Source organism: Lonchura striata, chromosome 3 (genome assembly GCF_046129695.1).
Source record: "Lonchura striata isolate bLonStr1 chromosome 3, bLonStr1.mat, whole genome shotgun sequence".
NCBI lineage: Eukaryota > Metazoa > Chordata > Aves > Passeriformes > Estrildidae > Lonchura > Lonchura striata.
In genome coordinates this window covers 53,362,766-53,387,252 of record NC_134605.1, presented here as the reverse complement: position 1 = coordinate 53,387,252, position 24,487 = coordinate 53,362,766, and the positions used below count along the sequence as shown (strand labels likewise).

At 39.9% G+C, this 24,487-nt stretch overlaps 1 protein-coding gene across 5 annotated transcripts in view; it reads right to left on the bottom strand.

Moving 5' to 3' along the window:
* Positions 1–24,487, bottom strand: part of PHACTR2 (phosphatase and actin regulator 2) — a 134,211-nt gene that overhangs the window by 14,139 nt on the left and 95,585 nt on the right. For 4 of the 5 annotated variants that reach the window (XM_021540414.2, XM_077782151.1, XM_021540416.3 and 1 more), the window contains 5 exons: positions 14,259–14,492; positions 10,163–10,712; positions 8,720–8,919; positions 6,693–6,849; positions 4,579–4,634 (listed from right to left, as the gene is read on the bottom strand). In XM_021540414.2, coding sequence (XP_021396089.2) covers positions 4,579–4,634; positions 6,693–6,849; positions 8,720–8,919; positions 10,163–10,712; positions 14,259–14,492 — 1,197 coding nt within the window. The remainder of the gene's footprint in view (positions 1–4,578; positions 4,635–6,692; positions 6,850–8,719; positions 8,920–10,162; positions 10,713–14,258; positions 14,493–24,487) is intronic. The other variant, XM_021540419.2, reaches the window with a different exon arrangement.

Below are 24,487 nucleotides of genomic sequence, written 5' to 3'. Positions count from 1 at the left end.
AATTAATAGACACAAGAGCTGACGTAATTAAACACAAACTATTACTTTGGGGTTCCATTCACTTGAGAATCATTTAATATAAAAAAATTTGTCCCCTCATGAATGGAATTGCTTAAGTCCTACTTCAGGCAATCTCCCATAGCAGACATAGCAGGAAAAAAGGCAGATGAATGTACACATCACTGTACTGTCCTTTTCTTACTTTAGTTTGTAAAGTATAGTGTGCATAATTCATATCTTGGCATTTCCTTGCTATCTAAACCACAGTGTCTCCTAAGAAGCAGCAATAAGATACTTCATGTAAGAAACAGGGGCTCATGCTGCTTAATGCATACCTTAAGGAAGAACTACCAACAGCATGGCCACCTGAAATACTGTTTCTCTGTACTTCGGAGGAAGATAAAATACCTTAAAAAACTTGCTCTAGACATTTAGGAAGGTCAAAGGTCAGCTGCCTATCCCAAGCTGTGAAGCCACATCCCTGTGGAGAGCAGATGACCGCACAGCAGAATAGCTAGACAAGGGAAAACCTCTGAAAAAGGGCAAGCATCTTAGTGACTGGGCAGAGTTACCCCTTGGAGCATGCCATCTTCTGGAGGATAATTCCAACAGGAGGCACCATGAGCTTCCTTAAATCCTGGGAAAAAGAGGGGGGATCAAACCCATGAGGAACTGACACTCTTCTGCTGAAAGGTTGGGGACAGGATTTAAACATTCAAGTTGGTTTACTTCTATGAATAAAACTCAAGAGGTAAAGGAAATGGACTGAAATAATGTGGCTGCTAGTAATATACTGAATCTGCTGTTTGGCACATGGGACCCTGTCTCTGGCACTGACTTGTACCTAAAGGACCAATTTCCCACCTCCAGACTGCTGGGCAGAACTTGCTTTAAGCCTGGTGCTACAGAAATGCTGCCTGGATACAAATTCCTACAAACAGTAGAACTACGCTGTGTTTTTGGTCTTTTAAGGTAAAAGTTTTGAAAGTTGCTATAGGGAGTTAAGAAGATGTGTGGTGCTAAAAATAATAGGTCTGGTGCTCCTGGTTCCTGTAGGTGTTGTGGAAAATTCCAGCCAGAGGGCCAAGATTTGGCTGCAGGTATGAAGTGACTCATTGGTCAAACAGGAACACATTAATGCACAGGAACACACTTATCACAGCTTTCCACCTTAAAAGCAGATCTAATCTGTGTGATGTGGAGAGAGAAAATATAAACACAGCATTCTCAGCTGCAAGTCCCCTCCTCAGATGTCCTGCTGCTGCCCTACTGGCGAAGAACCAGCCCAGTGAGCACCCTTTACTTGCAGAAGTCTCTGATTAGATCCCAGCAAAACTATGGCTTCACTCCTTCCCTGCCTGCAATTCCTAGGAGGTCAAACTGGGATATGACTCCTAATTGAAACAATTTTGTTTAGCATCAGTTATTGTGGCCATCAAGTTAAATAATTCACCAGTCAAAGCCAAACAAGCAGCTTCCCTGTCATCTATACATTATTGCTCTTGCAACTTTTACCACATTAAATCTGGTCACCTTCTGTTCTGTGGGACATTTGCTTTGTAGCAGAAGGGGAGAAGAAAAGAGACAAATTGTCCTGCCTGAGGACTGCTCCATTCTTGACCAAAAAGTACTCTTGGAGCATAAAACTGAACTTTCCATTGTGTCCCTATGGGATTAGCTATGTTTAGACTTCTCTGTGGACTTGCTAAGGAAAGAGAAAGAGAAGCCAAACAAAGCACTTGCTTCTTGCAGTGCATTTGCTCTCAAATGCACGAAGCTGTTTCTCTCTCCTGGTTTTACAAGTAAAGATAACGATTAATATTCCTTAGCAAGTATTGAGAGCTAAACTCCATTTTTTACAAAGCCATTACTGGCAGGCATGCAGGTGCACTGTACAAGAAATTCACTGTCCCTTACAAATACAGGGAAAAAGAATACAGTTATGTTAATCTGAAATTCTTGGAAGACTAAAAAATGTTTCTTTGCCATAATGCAATACTATAAATATTGTTGGTTCAAATCCAGTGTACAAGAAGCCTGCCTTTATAAAAAACACAGGGCTTTATGTATTCCTTCAAGTGGACTCCTGAGTTGTCATTAACTTTGTTTTAGTGTGGGAAGTCTCAGAAGCCTGGATAGTTTTATCCAAACAGTTTTTGTACAAATCTGCCTGCAATATCTTGTGATTGTACTTGGAAACGGGATTTTCAGTAACTGGTTTATCTGGAAATATTATCAAAACAAAGCTTCTTGCAAAACAGAGTTGCTCACTAACTGGAAATACAAAAAAGAAAAAAAGTAGGGATTTTTTTTCTGAACCTCTTAGAAGATTTGGGCTGAACTTTATCCTGAAGTAAACATTTGGACCTTTACCACTCAATGTAACCTCGAAGTCTGATAAATATTACTTAAAACAATACATCCCCTTAGCTGCAGTTTACATACCCACAATAATATAACTCTTTCTCCCCATCTACTGCTTAAAAAATATGAGGAAGGAAACTTTATGAAAGAAATCCCAACTTACTCACAAAAACTCTCTACACTAACAAAGGCATTTAAGATGTGTAAACATTTTCAAATGATCCGCAGGAAGGAATGGCAATAATTTTGATGCAAAATGTAAGTGGCTTAGAGAGAAGTTGCACCCTGAAAGGACTCTGAGTCAGACTCTCATCACAAACCCTGTCTTGCTTTTGGTTTGCTTTGGTTTTAATAGATCACTTTCAACTTGAAATATTTTATAGCTCAGTGATGAGCAAAAAGCAGTTCCTCCACATGCTCACAAGGGTCTTTGTGATTTTTTTTTTGTGATTTACAGTTCTGCTTCCCAGTCTTTATTTTTTGCTTTCCCTGGCCTCTTTAAGACACCCCCCCAGCAGCAGCAGGGGAGGATGGCAGGAGGCACTGAGTGCAAAGCCTGGTGCACTGCCAAAAGCTTAAAGTAAACAAGCTGAAACAGGAGAGGAAATCTATGAATTGCTTTCCAGTCTTGAGCTACTTATTGCAAAAGCAGTCAATGGAATAAACACTGGCAAAAGGGGATATTAAATACATCACAGGTTCACTGCTGGGTTGGTTACCTCAAGATAAGTGAGAAAGGGCAATAAGGGAGCCCAGCGGGTGCTCCCAGCTCAGTGGCCATATCCTGGCCCACCAAAGACGTTTTGGATTTACCTTTCTCACACTGTCCAGCATAAGCAGTTTGTCATATATATATAAAAAAGTTCTTATTTCCAATTTTATTTTTATTTATCTATGACATTTATAGGTTTGGAAATTACAGTTTTAGGAAGCCTATTCACATTATGTGCCAGACAGGAGTCCCCTGATCCCTGTCCTGTGCAAGCATGAACTGCAGCTTCCTTTTTCAGTAAGACATGACACTATTTGGCATTTGAAAGCTCAAACAACACCAGGAAGATTTTATTAGCATTTTATTATCAGGATGGTTTGCCTGAAAGCCAATAATTGCCCTCTCCCTGATTTGCTAGCCTGAGCAAGTGACAGAATCATCAGTCCATGGATGCTGTCAGGTAAACATCCTGTTTTCCTCTCTCCCCTTCCCATTAACGTGCTACACATCAGGGCTGAGAACACAGTTGCACAGATGAAGTAAAACTTTACTGAACAATTGCTGGAAATAACAGCATCATACCAACTCTTTGATCAGGTGTGAGAAGTTCTCATGCCTTAAGAGGTTTTTTGTTTGCTACTTGTGTGATTTTTGAGTTATTGCTATAAAGTGTCTTTTCTTCATTTATTTATTCTAAACCATCAAGTACTAACCACTTCTGCAAGATGAACACAGGACTAGGTGGAGCTGGGCATGGCAACTGTTGCACTTTGTGTTTAGGTAACATCTTTATTATGGAAAGATTCATAAAGGAAGACAAAACAATGCTTGTTCTGAAGAGTTTGCGAGCCAAAGAACAGAAGCAACATAAGTAAATGGCAGAATAGGTATAAAGGGTAAACATCTAATGTACTTCCTCCACCCCTGACTATTTGAATTACAGACTTTTTTTTAAGCAGGGATATGAGGTAGGATTTAATCAATGGGAAGATACTCAGTGAGAATCTCATGCAGGTTTCAGTACAGAAGACATTTATGTCAGAAGTTAATGGGAAGGCCAGCATGCTGAAGTAGTTGGCATATACCTATTGAGTTTTTGCTGAACACTTTGCCTTTCCTCTTTCTACTCCTCCTTCTATCCTCTGCTTTCCATCCCACCTCCAACTGATACTCCTTTCTCCTCCTCCTCATGAAAAACAGGTGGAAGGTTAACCAGCCTAGAACTATTTCTGAAGGGTATCCAAGTCATTCCTGGTCTTTGGGACCAGCTTCAAGAAGTGAGATTGTGACAAGTAAAATTTGGCATATTCAATAAATGGAACTTTCAAAGCTACAATTACAGGTTAGGGTATAAATGAAGTGATGACACATTATTTTCTAGAACATCATTTCCCTCTAGTTATGGTTCTAATACTGGAGCAACATTGACAGGCTTCCATATGAATCCAACACATGCTCCCTTTCTAAGCAAATACTATATGAAACCTGAAAGAAATACTTACGCTTCAGGATATTTCTTTGCTCCAGCTCTTCAGTTGTGGGCCTCTGGCTAAGTCTCCTGTGAGAACAAAGTAAGTGACTGATTTAAAACTAGATCTAAATGACACATTAGGATTTGTAATACAGCTTAAAAAATGTAATTTCTGGAAGCCATTTCCAGGCAGTTATAATAACTGCTGTTTGTTTTAAAAGATGTAGTGTTTGCCATTTGAACACATGAGTAACTGATACTTGAAAAATATTACAGAATTTGTACCAGCAAATTTAAAGTCCTCACAGGTATAATTTTATTAATAAATCCATATACCTTCTTTGTTCCCAAGCATCATCTCATCATTATAATCAATTGTGCAATTGTTAGATTATTCTCAGGTATTTTGAATGAATTCTGGTATTTTTGATATTTTGAAGTCTGACTAAATTTTTTTAAGAAACCAAAACCAACAAGACATGTAAGCTGTTAATTCCTCATTAATTTGTATGTACAATACAACTGGGAGCTTTACCTGAAACCTAATTTTATTTAGTTACCTAAATATAACAACTGTCATTACAAAAACCTCAAACTGAGATATTAATTTTCTTATTTGTACTGGGAAGAACATGGTTGATGTTGTCTCTGTGTTTACTAAACAAGTCCACTTGAGGAAAGAAGACAGAAGAATTTCAGGAGTAAAACTTATTTTGCAGGTGTGTTCAAGATAAGTATTTCTTTGTTCATCAACACTCACACAGTTCACTACAAACTGTGACACTACAAGGCTTGTGAAACTCATCCAATTCAAATCACTCTTGGACTTACAGATTTCTCCCAGAGGACTGGCAGGTTTACCATAAGTGACCAGTATCAGCTGTAGGAAGTCCCAGGTGGGAACCCAATTCAACCCTGACTGAGCTGTGGGAACAGATTTTCCACCAGACCTTGATGCTGCCAGTGCTTTTATGAAACTTGCATCAAACTTGGCTGTCATTTTGGATATGAGCACAGCCCTGATGTATGCAGATAGTCTCCTGCCACCAAAGCACAGCTGTGTGCATTGCTTTCAGCTCTCCAGCAGAACCCACAAAGTAGCTTCTGTAGTTCCAGCCCCCAAGGGAGGACTGACAAGCAGGATGTGATCACCAGATCTGGGATTTGTTCAGGAAAGCAATGATAACAACCATGCCTCTTCATTAGCAGAAGAAAAATGACCCTTGGGCTCTGCACAGTAGATGTATCACTCTTACAGTTCAGTAATGAAATAGCTGCCTTGGCCAGACACGCAGTTCACAGAGCAAGTCAGCTTTTCTGGGTTTTGATGCAGAACTGTGTACTCTGTACTGGAGCAGTACTGACAGGACTACCCTGTATCTAGGAATCTCAAAAAAACACAGGACATCCTCCAAATCTGAACAACGTTCCTGAGCCAAACAGAAACATGGACAGGTCTAGCAAAATACAGGCATGCTGTAGTTTATTCTCAGAGACCACAAAAGCCTAAATAAATGTGAAGATTTCTTTTAAAAAACCTATAAAAGGCAACTGAATATTTTAATACAATGTTCTCAAGTCCAGAAGAAGAAAGTAACATACATCCCATAGCAGTTTAACAGCTTGAGAAAGACGTGCCTCAGAGCTGGGTGCAGTAAAACACAAACACTGACTGGCTCAACTTCTTTTGCTGGGATCAGTATATGATAATGAAGGACTTGGAGAGCCAGGGGAAAAGGAGAAGGTTCAGAAGGGACAACATGCATAGGCATATTCTGTGGGTCAGAAACTAGTGCTCTGTCTGAGATGGTTATACAAGTGGAAGTTCTGCTAAAAAATTGGAGAAAGAACCAGAACTACGGCATTGATTATTGTGGACTCATTCTTACCCTCTTCCTCTTCTTTCTTTTTATAACCAAAGTACCCAAAACCCCAAAAGCTCTCAGATTTTGTTTCTTGCAGGACAAAAAATCCATTATTGAGAGTTTAAAGTTTTGTGAGAAATTAAAACACCATTTTCCAGATAGTTGTACCACAAAGATCCTTCAGCTCACATTGGGCTGCATTTAAAACATGAACCGAGTGTTCTCACTTCTCTTCCTCCACCTCCACCCAGTGAAACCACATTGACCCTGCAGCTGATACCTCACAAGCTTTGTTCCAATCTGATGTCTGATTTCCTGCCTCTCCTCTTCGGATGTACGCTGCAAGATGTTTTTGTCTTCTAACTCTTTCTTAGATGGTCTGTTGCCAAGTTTGATAGCAAGAGTATCCCTACGACGAATTTTACTTGCCAAAGAGCCTGAGGAAAGGAGGAGCAGGGTAGATTTAGTTCATTCATGCTCAGGTTACAGACACAAACTCCGAGTAAGAACTTTAATACTTCCCCAAAGCAGCCTTGTTCCCACATGCAGGAGAGGAATTTTAATTAACATCAAAAGAAAAATTTTAGCTCAGTTCATGAAAATAAAAAGCTAAAAGGCTTGGAGGGAAAAGCTACGAGCCAAATTGATACAAACATCACTTGTCATGTGTGAAGTGATAGGATAAAAATGAGAAATCTATACTAAAATGTCTTTGAAGTCTAATACATTACAGGTTGGCTTATTTATCTACTTAGTATATTTAGGAACCTGCTGCTCTTTTTCTTCAGCCTTAAATGGCTTAGTCTCATTCTATCATAATTTCTCTCATCCTTTCAGCTTTCTTTCCAATCAATTACCACTTAGTTCTTTTATAGTGCTTTCCATCTCTAAGTTATTTGTAAACTAAACTAAAAAATACAGCTTAGAAAAGTGATCTGAGTGTCTGTAAAGTAACTTAGGAAGCAACCCCCAGGCACTGAAGCAATCTGTTCTCCATAAAACTGACACTGTAGGGACAAGAGCTCTGCAGCTCGGCCAGCATTAGTTTCAGCCAGCTGTGGAAGGAAAGGCATTTTTCACAGCCTTTATGGTATTCCCTTGTTTCTTGACATTCTGACTTAGGTGGGCTACATATGCCTTAGGTTGGCAGATTTTCACTGTGTCAGGCAGTTTGGTAAGACCACAAGCTTCCAGCTCACTTTTCATAAAACATTGTGCTGTTGTGTGAACACAAGAACTTTTGGTTTCTATAAATTTGGGTTGTATTCAAACCCAACAAAGAACTGCAGAAGACTTCAGCCTCTTGAACTACCTAGCACTTCACCTTCTCCTGCACCAGTGGCCAAGGAAAAAAAATAAACCAAAAAAACATGTTCATTTTGCCTCATGCCACTTTGGTACACTGAACCTTGGCATTCAAACCTTTGTTGAGCATGGTGAAACACCTCCAAAAAAGCAGTGAGCAAGGCTCTCAAACAATGGCTTGATGGTGATTTTATACTGATGTAAGGCCACCCTGGAGGAGGTAGAGGGAGGGCTGCCCTCCTTCATGCTCCTGACGGTCTGTTGCTGCCACCTTCTTTGCCCAAGCAAAAGAGAAGCCTTGGGGTGAGCTGGATCACAGAACCACCAATGCTATTGAAAATCAGCTCAACAACAGCTGCTCCTACAAAAATAAACATGAACTCCAGCCTAAGGAAAAACAGCTGGGAGCAGGGATTAGGCAGAATGGGGGCAGGACAACTCCTTCAGCACAGCAGAGCTTCTGACCACTTAAGGTGATGATAGAGTCATGACCCCAGATGAAATTTCAAAGCTGTAAAACTTAGATGTAATCTACTGTGATCTGCTCTGTCTGTTATGGTTGCTCCAATGCTTTAAAAATCCTGATCAAAGAGGAAGAAGTGGCTTTCAGACAGTGAAGCTGCTGACTGATGGGCCTCCTCTGTCATTCACCACACCTGTAACTCCCACAAGGAACTGATGATGTGGGCAAGCCAAATGAATGGCTTGTGATGCCCTAAGGTCTCCACCTTGTTCCACCCTCATGTCCTCCTGAGCCTGTTCCTCCCACCTCCTCTCTCCTCCATGCAATGATTGATCTGCTGTCACCCACGCACAGGTTTCTGATTGTGATTGCCTGGGAGAAAAAGGACACTCATTTCTCAGTAGTAACAAAATACTAAATTCCCTAAAAGCACTCTCTACAGCCATTCCTCTCTCTGCCTCACACCAGCATGGGTCAGGCGTGCTGATAAAATGCGATCTGTGAAGGGCAGCCTGCAGCTTTCTGGGCAGCGTGCTTACTTTCAGTACTTGCATTCTCGTCATCATCATCATCGTCATCATCTGTGTACAGGATCGGCCCGTCCGAGTCCGAGTCACTGCCATGGCTCTCTCTGCTGCTTTCACTCTCAGGAGGGGCAGCAGCATCAGAAGCCTCCTCCACTAGTTCAGAGAATGCTTGATCCGGAGCCTCCCCTTCCTGGTCTTCTTTGGTAGCCAAGCTGTTTATTCATGAGCAGATAGGGTGACACATTATTTTAAGCAGAACAAAACACAAATGAGAAGCAATTGAATAAGCAAGGATGAAAATAAAAGTTCTGTTGATCAAAGTAATTAATTTCTAAAAACCATACATATATAAGACATTTTAAACATATGCAGATATGTATCTACATATTTGTGTTAGGAAAAAGGATGCAAACAATCCCAAATGATGTGCTGTAAAGATTGCATTAAGACAAATCCTAATAGTTTTTGTTGGTTTTTTTTTTTGGTTTTTTTTGGTGGAGTGGGACCAAGAGAGAAAACAATTCACAAAGCTGGGGGTGAGAGGAGCAAGCTGGAGAACAGATGGGAGTGCAAAGTTTTCTGTTCTGGAAACCTAACCCTATTCACTGTAAATACAGTCTCACTGCAGTTGAGTTCAAAATGTTCATGCTCATCACTGACGAACCTGAGGATCAACAGCAGATTGCCCTTAGCCTTAGGAAAATTTTTATGTAAAGGAAGATGTACCACTAGAATGTAGAGCTGGCAACAGATGTACTAGCAAGAATTTAAAGGAAGGTCTCTAGGCTACTGACATCTAGACTAAACCCTCTTGTATTCATATAAAAGATGCTGATTTTTTGTGGCAGAGAAAAGACAAATTAATAAGCCAGTTTAATTTTTCTGCTAACTATTTTGCCTAAAAAATGTAATTATGACTTTTCTCTTGACCAGTTTTTACAGTACCTGAGATTCAGACAAGTCAATAGGCAGTAAAAAACCAAACACCTACTAACTGAAGCCTGAAAAAAACCTCATTTTCAAGTGTTCAAGTAAATTCAGCTGGGACTGAAATTGAGAACTTTATTTATTGAATTGAGAACTTTAACAGTGAGATATTTAATGATAGCTACAGAAAATAAAGACATCTACCGTAAAGAACCCCATTATAATTCAGCATCATTTCTTGTTTGCCTTTATGAGAGATAAATAAAAGTGTCATCAGCTTTGAGCTGGACTGCTGACGCAAGTGCCAGCCACACAATGAAGTAAGAGACAGGTCATGACCAATGACCTTCTGGGGAAACATGAGGTACTGCAGGTGACAGGCTCAAAGACTCTGGGAAGGAACAAACTGTGCTGGGCTGCCACACAAACTGTTCCCAGCCAGCAGAAGAGCCAGAAGAGATCCCCACATGCCTACAGTGCAAACAAATGTGGTCCTTCCGCTCCCCCAGGACAGCTGTACTGTCTCACCTTTCCGTGGCTTCTCCTCCGGCATCTGGAGCGCTGCCTAGGGCTCCGCTGCTCTTACTCTGGTCTGCGCCACGCTCAGCTGGGAGAAGAGGCTTTGTGTCTGACCCAGGGCTGCATGGCCCTGCCACGCAGCTGTCTGACACATCCTGGACATCTGAGGAGCCAGCAGGCTGACTAGCTGCAGCGGGAAAAGGAGGTGGAAGTGGAGGTGGAGGAGGGGCAGCACTGGGAGGAGGGGGCACGACAAGCTTGATGGACTGGTCTGCGTTCTCCATTTCAAAAATTACTATGGAAGTTTGCTCAGGCTTGGGTTTTTCTGCCTTTGCTTCCAAACTGTTGGCTGTTGCACCTGAGGGGGAAGAAGCAGCCCCGTCTGGTGCTGTTCGTGGGGCTGACTGCTTCCCAGGTTTTTTCTTGCCCCTGGGAGTCCCTGATGTGCCAGATTTGCTGGAAGTCTCCTTAGAGGCTTTGGGATGAGATGATGTGGACGAAGGAGATGGTGATGAAGAAGACTTGGAGACTGGTAGTTTTTTTGCATGAGAGGAACTGGCTAAAACAAGAAAATAAAAGGCATTTTACAGTCTTGCAATTATGATTTTTACACTGTATTTTCTGCATGAATTGATTTGTGCTGGTCTTCAAAAAAAGATACACAATTCTTCTACAATACTTCATGTAAATGCTTGAGATGAATAAATGTTGCAGTTCTGATTTCACCTCTGTGTGGGAGACACTGAAATTATGAATACTTGCCCAAGAACAGCAGAGAGGACCAACCTTACAAATGGGTAGGAGCATTCTGAATTGGCCCATTACACTTGGTCTGGACATCATCTAAGAAGTCCACTACTTATTCTAAAAATATGTGTAGTGACTTAGCTTAAAAAAAAAAAAAAAGGTCCCTGGCAGAGAAAATTGCCTGACCTTTCGTACTATGTGAATGTTTGGTCTGATCACTGTGAAAACCCTGTGATTTTCCTTATACTTTTCAGTGAACATCTGAGGACTGTTACTGAGTATCAGTCAATTATCTTTCACAATGTTACTGCAATTGATGTCCTCCTATGTAATGACAAACAGCAGAGGGACAGCAAAACAAGGAGTACTTTAAGGTCCAGCTGGGTCTGTCCACAAAAGAGAGACAGAAACCACTGCTGTCACTCTGCTTAAATGACCTTCAGAAGGGAGAGGGCACTGAAGGACTCTTGTATGTACTGGAGGCCTTCATTTTACCACTGACCAACTTGGGCAGTCTTGAAAATGTAGTGAAACAAGGTTTTGACAGTAGCTGTACAAGCTGGCCAAACTGGCTGTTTAATCTTGTGATGCTCATCATATTGAAGCATATACGTATAATGAATCTCACTAGAGATTTCAGCTAGCCTGCATTTCCATATGCATTCCAGTCACATTTCCAATTGCTGTGTCAATGTACCTATCACCTGAGATGGGAGCTTCAAACTTCTGACTTCCATGTAAAAAGTAATAAAAATGACAAACATCTAATGGTTCAGTCCTTTTCATCAAAATGCATCAGACTCATATACTTCTGATGTAATTCTAAAAATTCATTAACTTCCAGAGAACAAATGAAAGATTATAAAATTACATAGCAGCCTTCTGGCTAAGCTTACTGAGTAAAACAGAAAGCTGTAACAGAAATCTGCTGGAAGGCTTACTTTACTTATAAGCATTTAAGTAAAAAACAACCCTTGGCAGACTGGGAGAGAATCAAAGTGCAGATACTGGCCATAATAAGTTCACTATATAAAAACAGTTTTCACAGTGAGTCTGTTCTCAAAGGAGATGGAAACTAATTCAAAAGACACTTTACTGTTCTCTTCTGTAGCTGTTACGGTTTAAAAACATTTAGAGAGTTGTGAAGCTTTCTGTATATCTGAAAAAATTTATAGAAACTTCAGGCAATTCCCTGTTCCTCTTTGTGCTCCCAGGTGACTGTAACGGGCACTGTCCTGCATCAACTGATACTGCACTTATCTTCCCACATCAGGTACAAATCACTCAATTTACATGCAAAACAGAATGAAGCAGAAAAATGGCATTGGCAGAAGTTCATAATTACAGTAGAAATAGATGGTGGTTCCAAGCTGTATATTATTTAACAAAAATCTTACTGTGTAGGTGGATGGTAGAAAGAAAAGGCTCTGGTTCTGATCCCCTTCAGTGCAGGCTGGAGGTCAACAGAGCCAGTTACATGCTTGCACTTAAGAACTGCAGCATAGTACAAATATATGGCCACACAATTGTGGCTGGGAAAATGTCAAAACATGTTTCCATTGTAAAAATCTTTATGTTATTCTCAGAACCTGCAATAAGATATGGAAACTTAAAAGATTTCTCCCACAGAAAACCCCTACGTGTTCACATGGGTCAAAAGTGCTAATGCTGTTTTGTTTTTGACTGGGCTGGCTGACAACTTTCTGTCATGCCTCTTTTTCAGTAGAAGATTTGAATTCTGATTAAATTAAAAATTTAATGGCTGTTGTTTGCCTTTTGGCATACATCCATGCCTACATTTAAGTCCCATTCTCCCAGTACGACTACTTCAGTATGGAAACCTGCTGTGCTGCCCTCAGGAGAGCCATGGCTCAGTTGTTACTCATATCCCTGTCCTCCTTCATGAGACTTGATCACGGGCTGCATCATCTGTTCACTTTCATGGAGATCTGACAAAACACTTGTACTAACACTGTTCCAAACCAGCTCTACTTACTAAGTACTGCCCCACTTTGAATGAACACAATGTATTTTTAATGTTGGAAGAAATTACCAGTAGAATAAGGGATATACGTGGATGTCATATGGTCTGAAGCACTGGCTGACATTTCAGCAAGCCTAATAGAAGACAAATCTGGAACCTGAATGTATTTTAGTCTAAAAAGTCAGGTACCTGACAGGTTGTTACCAACCACAGGTATAAACTGTTCTTTTTGTGATGGATTGCTTTACTTCTGAAAGGTCTGCTGTTACAAGGCTGCTTCACCTACGGAGAGCTAAGTTTTCCAGCTGCATGTGAAATACAAGCAGCAAATTCTGGATTTTCAAAATGTAGTAGTCTGATGTAGTAGGGACAGTTATTACCAAGTTAATGGACATTTTATGGCAAAGTTATTATTGTCATTCTAGAAGTCTTGCAATGTTTTCAAATAGTCCTCTTCTGTATGCTTCAAATACAAAATGTGGCAAAATGTACAAGCTGTGAAGAGAAATACTTGCAGAGGAAACTGGAGGGACTGGAGGGCTTTGAAGACAGAGACTGAAAACACACAGCTTGTATAAGTTTGTCAATACATATATGAAGCCCATTCATCACAATACTGCTTGTGTTCAAATTATGTGTGGACGTTTTGGTTTTGGTCATTGTCTACACTGCAACCATTCAAACTCACAATCAGTACCTTAAGAGCATCCATGCATCTATATAATCTTTAATCTTGCATCACTGCTGAATTTTGATGTAATAGTGTGGTGATAAATACATGTGCTATGTGCCTGATGATTGATATTTTGCATTTCCAGTATGTACTTAAAATCACAGCACCTGAGAGAAGCCTGGTAATTTCTAATGGTTGTAATTTTTTTTGTCAGCTAAACCAACAGCTATTCAACAGTCTTTTAAGATGTCTTCATGGTTTTATTTTTAACGTCTTTGTGATCTTGTAATATTGTCAAATTAACTGGAATAGTTGATACTTCTAGTTGAAAGTTACAGCAATACCACATTAATTTTACTAAGGAGTAACTTGTCCTTGATTTCAGAAGTCAATTTCTTCCCTGCTAATTCTTGAGCTGATTCTCTGGGTAATTCTTTTGCCAGCTTTCACACTTGAACTAGGAATTCAGGGTTGTCTCTGATGTGCTCGGTGTTGTACATAGGTTCACTCAACAGCGAGGACGTCTGTGTGTTGTCTGGGGTGTTTGTGGCCAGCAGAACCAGCAGGAAGCTCTCTACAAACATCCACGGCATGCTCCTCAGTAACTCTGCTACGTCTGAAGGCACAAGGCACCGTAAGAGCAAGGCAAGCAGCCCCATGCACATGCACCCACGTAACTGCACTGCACGGGCAGTACTCACCAGCTTCTCGATTTGCACTGGCGCCTGTTGGCTTGGGCGGCGGGAGAGGAGGCTGCTTAGCAGGAGCCTTTCCCTTTTTTTTAGCATGAGGTGCTTCGTTACCCTTATGGCTGCTGGCGGTGGAAGTGGCAATGGCATTTTTTGGTGGTAGCGGAGCTTTTTTAGGTTTAGGCTTAGGCTTAGGTAGTGGTGGAACATGGGATGTCGGTATTTCTGGGCAATGACCAGTGCTCTCTATGGATAAGAAAGTGAACAGAAGCCAACTGACACAGACATACACCATGTAAATTCAACAGTAAGCTTCACAACAGTGACTACTTCCGCTGCTTGAGCTCTTGGGAATCAGGATAGACTTCATCTTCTGCCTCTTAATGCAGTGTTACCTCAGAAGAAAATTACTGCTCACCTCAATTCAGGATATTCTCCTGGAAAATAATAACCTGGAACTTCTCTCTCAGACTCATCTCTTCTAGACCTCCAACGATCAGCCTTTGCATTCAGTATCCCAAACTAGAGTGCTGGCTCCAAACTAAATGAGGGAATGCTATTTACTTCTCTAACAAATCTCCTCAGCTTCTTTTCAGCTTTACCCACCAGAAGATCAACAAGCTGTAAAACTCAGATTCATGTGAACCTGAATGTGAACAGGGCCATTCTCCCAGCCACAGGCTTGCACACGGCTACACAGCAGAAATTTTCCCAGTTTTCCCCGGAACCAACTCATTCTTCTGAACTACACACTGCTTGCTCTTAGCAGCTTTATTTTGGGTAACTTCCTCAAGAGTATTTTTACTCATCAGAAACAAATGAAGCTAAGTAAGATAGGTTATCATTTGTCATAGAAATGCTCTCCCCTCCTGCAGGTTCTTTGGGTACTGTTACACAACTGCACTTTCAAGAGTCCAGAGCTCATTAGACAGCAGGAATTTGGTCTTTATCTACATTGTGCTGTGCAATAGGAATGGCTCTGCAGAGTGAAAGAGGTAGCACTGAAAACCCAATATCCATAATCCGCATAATCTATCAGGAGACTTTGGATTTTCTTCAGGCTATCTCTGTAGATTGCATGACTAGTGGTGAAGGGAGTACAAGTTTCTAAGTGCATCTTTTGGCTTAGTTTCATCCAAAAAACCCTGGTTTGTTTGCAGCCTGCAAACCAAAGAAGGGTAAGTGGGGATGACCAGGAAATTAATTTCAAAAGGATATGCCTAATACCATCTGTAATGTTAATGTAGGTGAGTCATTTACAGTCAACATACAATTTTGCAACATAATCACTACAGCTGTAAAACTTGGTGTTCCCAGGTGGGAAGAGCTGGAGTTCCCAGATGGGAACCTTTTCCTATTCAATTAAACCAATTCTATGCCCATTTTGTCTCAAGATAGCCTTCTCAAACCTTTCTAAAAAAGGGTATTATAGCAAGAGCATTCCATCAGAATCATATAGGCTTTGTTAGCATATTACTGAAAACTGTGACTGAGGAAGAAAGGAGACAAGCAAATAATGCAAATACTTTTAACAGTCTCTTCTATCACTCAAGAGAAAACCATTTCATTTCTTGCATTATGTTCCTATTAGAGCCTCACTCTTAACACACAATAAATGGACATTTTCATCTCTCTTCTTTCCCATGTTAAAGATTCCCAAGAGATAAGCAACACATTTTAAGATTAGTAGATGAAAAGGAAATAATGTGCTAGACAACAAAAGACATTATTCCTCTCAGAAACAAAGCCTTTCCAACTTCTAGCTTAAGGCTTGTTAACATGAACTTAATGCATCACCAGCAGTTATTAAAAGCAACATGCACACGTGTCTTCATGAACTGAAGGAATGAAATGTCAAGTGTCTTCCTCCTTTATTTCCAGCCTATTATATACTCATACACTTTTGAGTATAATGGTTCTTTGAAAGAACCATTTCATAGAAACCTTTTACAACTTTCAAACAGATTTTTTGAGCACAGATTGTTGCAGCATCTCTTTGTTTTCCACAGAAAGACTTTGGATGGAGAAAGAAACATGCTTATTTGTTATATTTTGACCTTATCTTTTACAGTCTCCTTGTGAAATTCTACCTACCTTCATTCAAAGTTGAAATGGTGATATAATTCTGAAAAAGCAGGACATTTTAAAATTTGAAGTCCATTAATAACAAACATGGCAAGAGAAGATATGATTTTGTATTTTGAAGATCCTAAAGGACATGATTATCAGAACTAATTATAAGTGTAAGCAATTCCTTCTTTTATTATATGTATTAACTAAAAATCCATGAGGCTAAAAATTTTATTAACTAGTAAGAAAGGATTTAAAACTTGTTTACTTATATACCATTACTGTTTTGTTTCAGGTCATTAGTGGAGAAAATGTTAAAAAAGGAATGATAACCTAGAAAAAGTAATACAGCATTCACCATATTCTGAAATAATACAATCTACACTAAGCTATATAACTGATTAAATAATGTATATCAAATTATCTTCTCAATCAGGAAAAAAGGTACAAAATAAAATATAAGGCTAAAATTTTATTTAGTTGCAAATAAACACATCCTAGTGACAACCTATAATTTTCAATTTTTCTTTAGACAAATAACTAAAAACTATAAATGGAAACCAAAACTCTGGCAGTTCATTCACATCAATGTTCTTGCTTGCAGACTTCAACTGTGATTAAAATTGGCAATTTATATAGCATTTATTTTACCAGAAATGCCTTGCCATTACTGGAACACTATCTTTGTCTAACACAATTCTTTTCATAGTGTTATATACCTCATTCCAAAGACTGGCAGACTCCTGCACAGCTGCATCCTACTTGCTCAGATAGTTACACCTCTCATCCAGTCTTGACTACCTCTTGATTACCAGCAAACCTTCTTCTTACTCACAGCCAGGAGGAAATCTGTGGTGAAGTTTATTTCTTTGATCATATTGTTCCTCCTGGCATCTTATTGGCTTTGTTACTTTTACCTTTGTAAGCTTCATTTTTTATCTCGTTGTCAGTCTGATTTTGCTCATGGTACGATTTCCCATTTACTTGAGACAGATTTCCAGTTCCTACCTGACCAGTCCATTAGATCAGCTTTTGACAGTGACAAGCCAAGTTTGAAGCAGATGCTTTTCATTGCTTTTCCTCTGCTGACCCTCAGGCTTTGTGACTGTCCTCCCTCAAACTCCCCTCTGCTGTGGTGCCAAAGCTGACAATATTTAGACTGCCATTATTGTGCTTTTTTTTCCTGGTCTGGTGTCCTCTTGTTTTCCAGTGCCTAATCATAATATCCTTTCTTTTACTGCAAGTCTGTTGGAAAATTCTTGTGGTTTTCTGCATCTATGTAAGATGCTATAATAAATGTCTGGTACATACAGTAACACTGTAGTAATACGAATAACTAATAATTGCAACAGGGGCCTAATCTTGAACAGTGACAGAGATGGTCTGATGTCTGTAAATGGCTACAGATACAATTATGTTGTAATTGTACCTCCCTAACATGATTCTGCTTGAACATGGCCCCTTGGTCTTCATGCCTGCTCTTTCTTTTGCCAAAACAAGGAGGCATCTGAATCAGTTCAGACTCATCTATTTGTTCAAACCAATCCCCCAGGTACCTCAGTACCAGCTGCAACACACTTTTATTGCTGTTGTTTTTCTTAATTTAGAATTCTGTTTATCAAGATCTGACCTTTTAACAAAAGGTCTCCAAAACACATCAGAGAGGAATATCTTTTATCCACTGCTGCCCTGATGGAAATATCTGCTGTAACTTACTTATAAGTTACAACTTATTGCAACTTGCTGCAACTTACTTATAAATTACCTCTTTAACAGGAAAGCAAATGTTAATATCTCATTAAGCATTTGGATTGATTATATGTTTATGTTTAGAATATGTTTTCCGAAGGCCAGATTTTCAAGAAACTTCACTTTCAAAACAGATTTTCTTGTTTCCAGAAATTGTTACTGGGGCCAGCTTCTTAACAAAGTTCTGTTCTCATCTAAACACCTAAATGATGATCAGATTTACAAAGTACTCAGTATACAACAGCTCTTGTGGGGACTCATCAAATAGGAAAGACTTTCAGAGAGATGCCAGTGTGCCATGTGCACTAGAAAATCAGATTACTTATTTTGCAAACTACAAGTGGGACCTTTTGCAAATTCTGGACCAAATGAACCTATGAAAATCCTGGGCATACTTTCAGACAATAGGTTGTAAAATACAGCAATTTGTTCTGTGAATTTCTAAGGAACAGAAAGCCAGAGCTTTTTGACCCGAGGATTTTATCCTGCAGCACTGGTATTTTTGTTTCTAGAGCTCGAGCAGTGTCGTGGAGACATTTTTACCTTACAGAAAAGCAGCAGTGCTGCAGCAGAAGTGTATGATCTCCATCAACTGCAAAGCACCCTCTTCCTGGAGGATGAACACATACATTGGAGAAAAACTATGTAAAATGAAAGTTGGAAATAATGTATGTTTGCTGTCTTCTGTAGGATGACTCCCTGCACAATGAAACTCTGTAAGAGTTTTGCAGATCATGAGTTTTCTTTCCAGACTATGCAGAGAGCTATGTTTTGATTAATCAAAATCCAGGAAGTTGTCAGTCAGGAACATGGGACACAGGACAAGACAAGGTGTCTTTTGTCACTTTTTTGGACTCACTGATTGTGCTGATGCAGGTGGTCAACTCAGACAAATCCTTTCATAAACTTCATATTTAACCAGTTCCATTTTTTTGTTCCTGCTATTGCTAATAAAATTCTGTTCAAGAAAAGACCCATTCTGTTTGTTAGAAAGCTTCCTTTAATTTCCACTCTAACTGCATTTCAAGCCACTCTTTATTCCTTTCTACCTGTGCCAGCATTGTCCTTTAGCCATGCTGTCTTCTGGCTGTTTACCAACTTGAAGCATTCATCTAATGCACTCAGGCTCTTGGGCTCTGTTTTGCTACACTGAACCAGGACAGCTGTCTCACAATGCTGTTTCCAGCTCTCTCTGCTATTTTGAATTCCTCTTTCTTGAACATGGATAAGCAGATCTGCACATCTGCAGACTTTTAGATCTTACTGACTCCATAATTTCAACAGCACTAAGTGCAAGAGGCCTTAAAACAGAGACAGTGTAGAAAACAGGAGATGGGAGAAAGGGACAGGTGTAACATCTCACCTAAAGCAACCACATTCAGGTATTAGTTTAAAGATAAAAAAGGTAAAAAAACCCTATAATTTTACATTTTTATCTGCTCAATCTTTGTGTAAGAAGTAAACAGCTAAAAAAAAAAAAGAGAAAATGCCTAAGATACATTCACCGTGAGCTGATCTGTGAGATTCTTGGAAGGTGGAGGGCATGTGGGCTTCTACATTCTCTTATCCTTTCCTTAAATATATACATTCAAATAATTGAATAGTTAGTTCTTAAAAATAATGTACACAATCTTAATTCTGGAGCCACATTAGGATATCTTTCCTATAAAAGAGAAAAACTGAACAAAACAAACCAGCTTTACAAGTCAGAAGCTTTCTTCTGGCACTTCAGTTTTTGCGAGTGAAAGCCTGTGCCTCTCTTGTCACTCTACCAGCATGAGCCAGCCCTGCTGACTTACTGGACAGGCTCTGGCCAAACACAGCATTATCTAGAGTAGTTTTCCCTTTAAGAATACTTGGATTCAGCCTCATTTACATAGTTCAGGTGATTAATTGAAGATATACTATTCTTAGAAGAACTGGTTTTAGCCAGCAAATAACTCAGCTGGAGTGAGAGATTCTTAGGGAGTCAGGCAAAAAAGCCCACAACCTTTTATGTATGCTGCTCATATCAATGATCTACAGAGCTCAGGAGTATAGCAAGGCAGCTAGGCACACAAGAGGGACCAAAGTCTGCCTAGTTTCTCACAGTGACTGGTTTGCAGGTTTAATCTTCTGAGACAAAGCAGGCTCTTGTCTGAGACCCTGGAAGATGAGGGTGACTACCTTATATTCAAACAGGTTTTGTTCTGCTTTGGGAAAATAAAGAAAATATCTCTGAGAAAAGGAACCTAGAAAATTAGACTTTGAAGAAAATTCCTTGGTAGACAAACTCAAGCATTAGAGAGCAACTCTGTATGGCTGTAAGACCAGAGTTTGTGCCTCCAACCTTCTTTTCTTTGGTTACCCATATCAAAAAGAGAAGATTAAATTTAATAGCAGATTTAAACAGAGCAGGCAAAATATAGAGGAAAGAACCCGTAAACCCAACATACAAGGCCTGGAACCTTTTCCAGCTCTCATAGGAGATTTAGCCTCTTGGGGAAAAAGATATGCACATGCAGCCCAACAATTCATTTGGAAACAGGACTAAAAACTGTTTCCTTTACTCATGTTTACTTCAGACATAAGGAAACCTGATAAGATCAATCTCCTATAAATGGCCCAGGAACATTCCAGAAGCTTATGTCCCATATCACCCATAGCACCTGTAACAGAGCCCTGGCTTTCTGCAATGCAATTATTTATTAAAGCACCAGCTAACACACCTGACTGATGGTATGCAAAACAGAACTTCTTACTGCTTTTTTCCAGGCAGTATCTTGCTGATGGTTACCAAGTCTTTCACTTCTTCAAGCCCAAACTAACTATGAAATCTAGAACAATCTGCAAGAATCGTTAAAAGATTTAGCTTGCTTTGACAAAAAAACCTGAAGCTTGCAAACTGAACTCAGATACAAATAAGGGGTTCTCTCATATTCCAGAGACATCTTGGGAGGGTTGAAAGGAGAAAATAGTCTATGACACAGTACCTGGAGGCTTTACCACTTGCAGCACGCATACTGCATAACCACGCTATGTCCTGATATCCAGGGAGGCAAACAGTGACAATTCTGACACCTCTTCTACTGATGTGGCTTTTGATCTTGTCCAACACTGCTACAGGGAGCAGAAGGCAGAGAAACTCCTTGGATCCCCTTTGCAATGCCCACACCTCACTTGGAACATGAAGCTCTGGGCACTGCTGGGATCCTGCAGACCAGTGCAATGGCTCAGGAGTCCAGGCACAGCGGGAGATTCCAGTCTGATGCCCAGACACTCAGGGTGTTCTTTGACATTGCTGCCTGTCCACTTGCTGCTCTGTAGCCCTTGCAAGGCTCACAGATAAAACAGCTATAGTTTAGCTCTTTATTTTCTGCAAAAGATGCTAGTGACTTTCCTTAGTCAAAACAAAATAATTCAGAAGTCAATCCAGTGCAAGCACAAATGAATAAATTATCTCAGAAAAAGTTGATGTTTCAACAGCAAGGTTTTATCCATCAACTACCTGCTTTATGTTAAAATGTCACTTGTTTCTTATCATTCTACCATAAAAGAGAAATTTTCTTTTTAACACCCTGCTTGTATGATTGTCATCATTACTAAAGGAGTAACAGTTATACTATTAAATTGCCCAAGAGAATTTTTCACCACATATAAAAGACACCTGTGAGCTGATAGGCAGCAGATGGGTACACAGCTTATGGAACTGCCTAGCAGCAAGGGGAACAGCTTTCAGGGGCTGTCTTCTTCACTTGCTTCTGCTTTACTCATTTTTATAGGCATGGCTGAGCCTATTGTTTGCCCTGTGGATACTGTATTTCCATAATGCATGCTGAAAAAACTTTCCTCCTTTAACTTGTTTTAACTCCTAATATATTCCACATTCTACAACCTGTTGCTTCCAGCTCTCACCATACTATCTCAATGTGCCTGTACCATGTGCTCTTTTTAAGCTTCTGGCTCCTGCAGCCGTCACATTTTATGAGAAGAAAATTTTCAAGACCCAGTTGAACAAGAGGCCAAATAAAGACCACCATTATTTCTTAAGAGCATTTTAAAACAAACTTATAACTTCATGGGCCTGAGATGTATTTTTTGGCAAACTTGATTCAGTGGGAGTTGGAAATGCAGCACACCATGCTACTAAGCAGCAGGAATTAATTATGTCTTTGGGTCTTACAAATGTGGCAGGTGTATACATCTTCCTTCCAGATTCACACCAAAGTGTTCATGACTTTAGAAGCCTCACAATAGCCTCACTAAAGATGAACTTCTTGCAGCCATCACTCCTGACTGTCAGCTAGTGTTCAATCCACCTGTCTCAGTTCTCATGATGGAGGGTTGTGATCTAAGCACCAGCACATTTTTTTGGTCTTAGCAGAAGATAGTGAGCTGAGTATTCCTGCTTCAGCTCTGATTTTGATGCTCTGTGAGCATTAGCAAACCTCCACTCTGCAGCTGTGGATTCCTTGCACTGCCAGTGGATGTGGGTGTAATGCAAACCTACTGCATCTGCCATAGAAAAATCACCCAGGATTAATCTGTCAGGTGAGATGCTGTGGGCCGTCACTCTTCCACTGAGTTCAGCAGACTGGCTCACTGTCTTGCTTGTTGTGCTATAAATAAAGAATAACTGAAGTGTATTCACAAGGACTGTGGCGTGGCTTGTACTGAGTTTACACAGCGTGACACTTTTTGATGTGTGGAAGTGATCCTTAACACCTTTTGTGAGGAGAGTATTCTCTGCAATAAGTCTATTTCCTTTTGTTTCAGGGGACCCAAGATGTTAATTCATAGGAGAACTTCATGTTTAGGTGCAAGAGGAAAGTATACTTTAGGGGTTTGCATCTTCTGGACGCTCATATTGAGATTAAGTGAAGCCTAGAATACCAGTTTTGCTAAGTTTTTGCTTTCCTTCTCCTTCCCCATATATTCTTAATTTTCTGAAAGGACTGGAGTGATAGCTGTACTTTCTGTTGTTCTGAGTCTACTCCTGTACAGCAATCATTTTTAATTTATCCCCATAAGGTCAAAACAATATATAGAGAGTGCAGAGTCTAATACAATGTTGAAATAGATATTGAACCTCTCCTGCCCCACTGGAGTTTTACATTCTGCAAAGTCAGCTAGAAGTGATTTCAACATAGTTAGAAATGTGTATTTCTAAAATAATAAACTGTACCTTAGGAGAACTTCCAAGTACTGACAGTTCCAAAACACTGTATTTAGTGATGCACAAAATAATAAGTGGTCTGATCTAACCCCAAAGTTAAACTGAACCATTTTAAAGGAGTTTTCCACGGCTTTTATAACTCTTTTCCCCTGACCGAATACACATCTGGTTCTAGTTGGCACCAAAAGATAGCCGTATTTAAATGTCGTGACAAAGGCTAATCTTGTATTTCTGCCTTGTTGGGAGACAGGAAGTACTAGAAATCTCATAAGATTCTCCTTGGACATCTATCCACTTTTTAAATAGTCATGTGATTTACGTAGATCTGAGAAGAATTCAAATTTTTGTGTTAGCTGAACTGACCCTCTCAACCTCCAGAGGATCATTCATCACTAAGTAGAGTTTAATAGAAGACATTGTAAATGCTGCTCCATCCTGCCTCCATGGCTTCAGCCAGCCATGAAGGTCTTGATCCCTTGTATCTTTGCTCTTTCTGCTAGGAAAATCCAATAAATGAAATACTACTTAAGAACACTTTTAGACAGGGGAAAAAATGGTGCATTATTCAAGATGGTAGAGAAAGAAAATAAAATTGGTTCAAATCCTGTGATTCCTACTAATCCTATTTCCTCTACGAGTCAAACTCCGGTAGATCAGAGTAAAGGTAGCAAAATTAAGATGGACGCTGGGACTGCTAAATATTTACCAGTATTTACTACAGTTCATCAATAGAAAAACCTATAAAGTGAGTTTTTATTTTCCATAAAGGGCCTAGTTTCGTTTGCAGTAGTGACACAGCCCCTTGAATCTTTGTGAAGTGCCAGACTACAAGTGTTTAAAATTCCATGAAAACCTATCAGAATGAGTTGCAGAACTTACTTTCAGAATGATAGATGGTTTTAAAGTGACTTAAACACTTTTGGACATTCAATGCAAGAGCCACTTCTACAATGATGCTGCAAGGTGATGCATATGTACACAGTGTGCTCTTTCATAAGAGGAAAACTTGACACCAAAGCTTGGCCACGGCTACCAGGCAAGGCTCACAGTGAATTTAGAAACTGAACTGCCCTGCATGCACTGTGATGTTCAGATCATGCTTCTCTTTATTTCCTTACCATATGCACAGGAAAAGGCATGCCTACCAGTGACGGAATACTGATGTTTCACAAGTCTTATCTTCTCACCAGGTTCTGCTGGCATCCTTGTGGCAGGACAGAACTCACAGTATGTATAGGTGCTAGTGGAAGAACATGTTAATATTTAA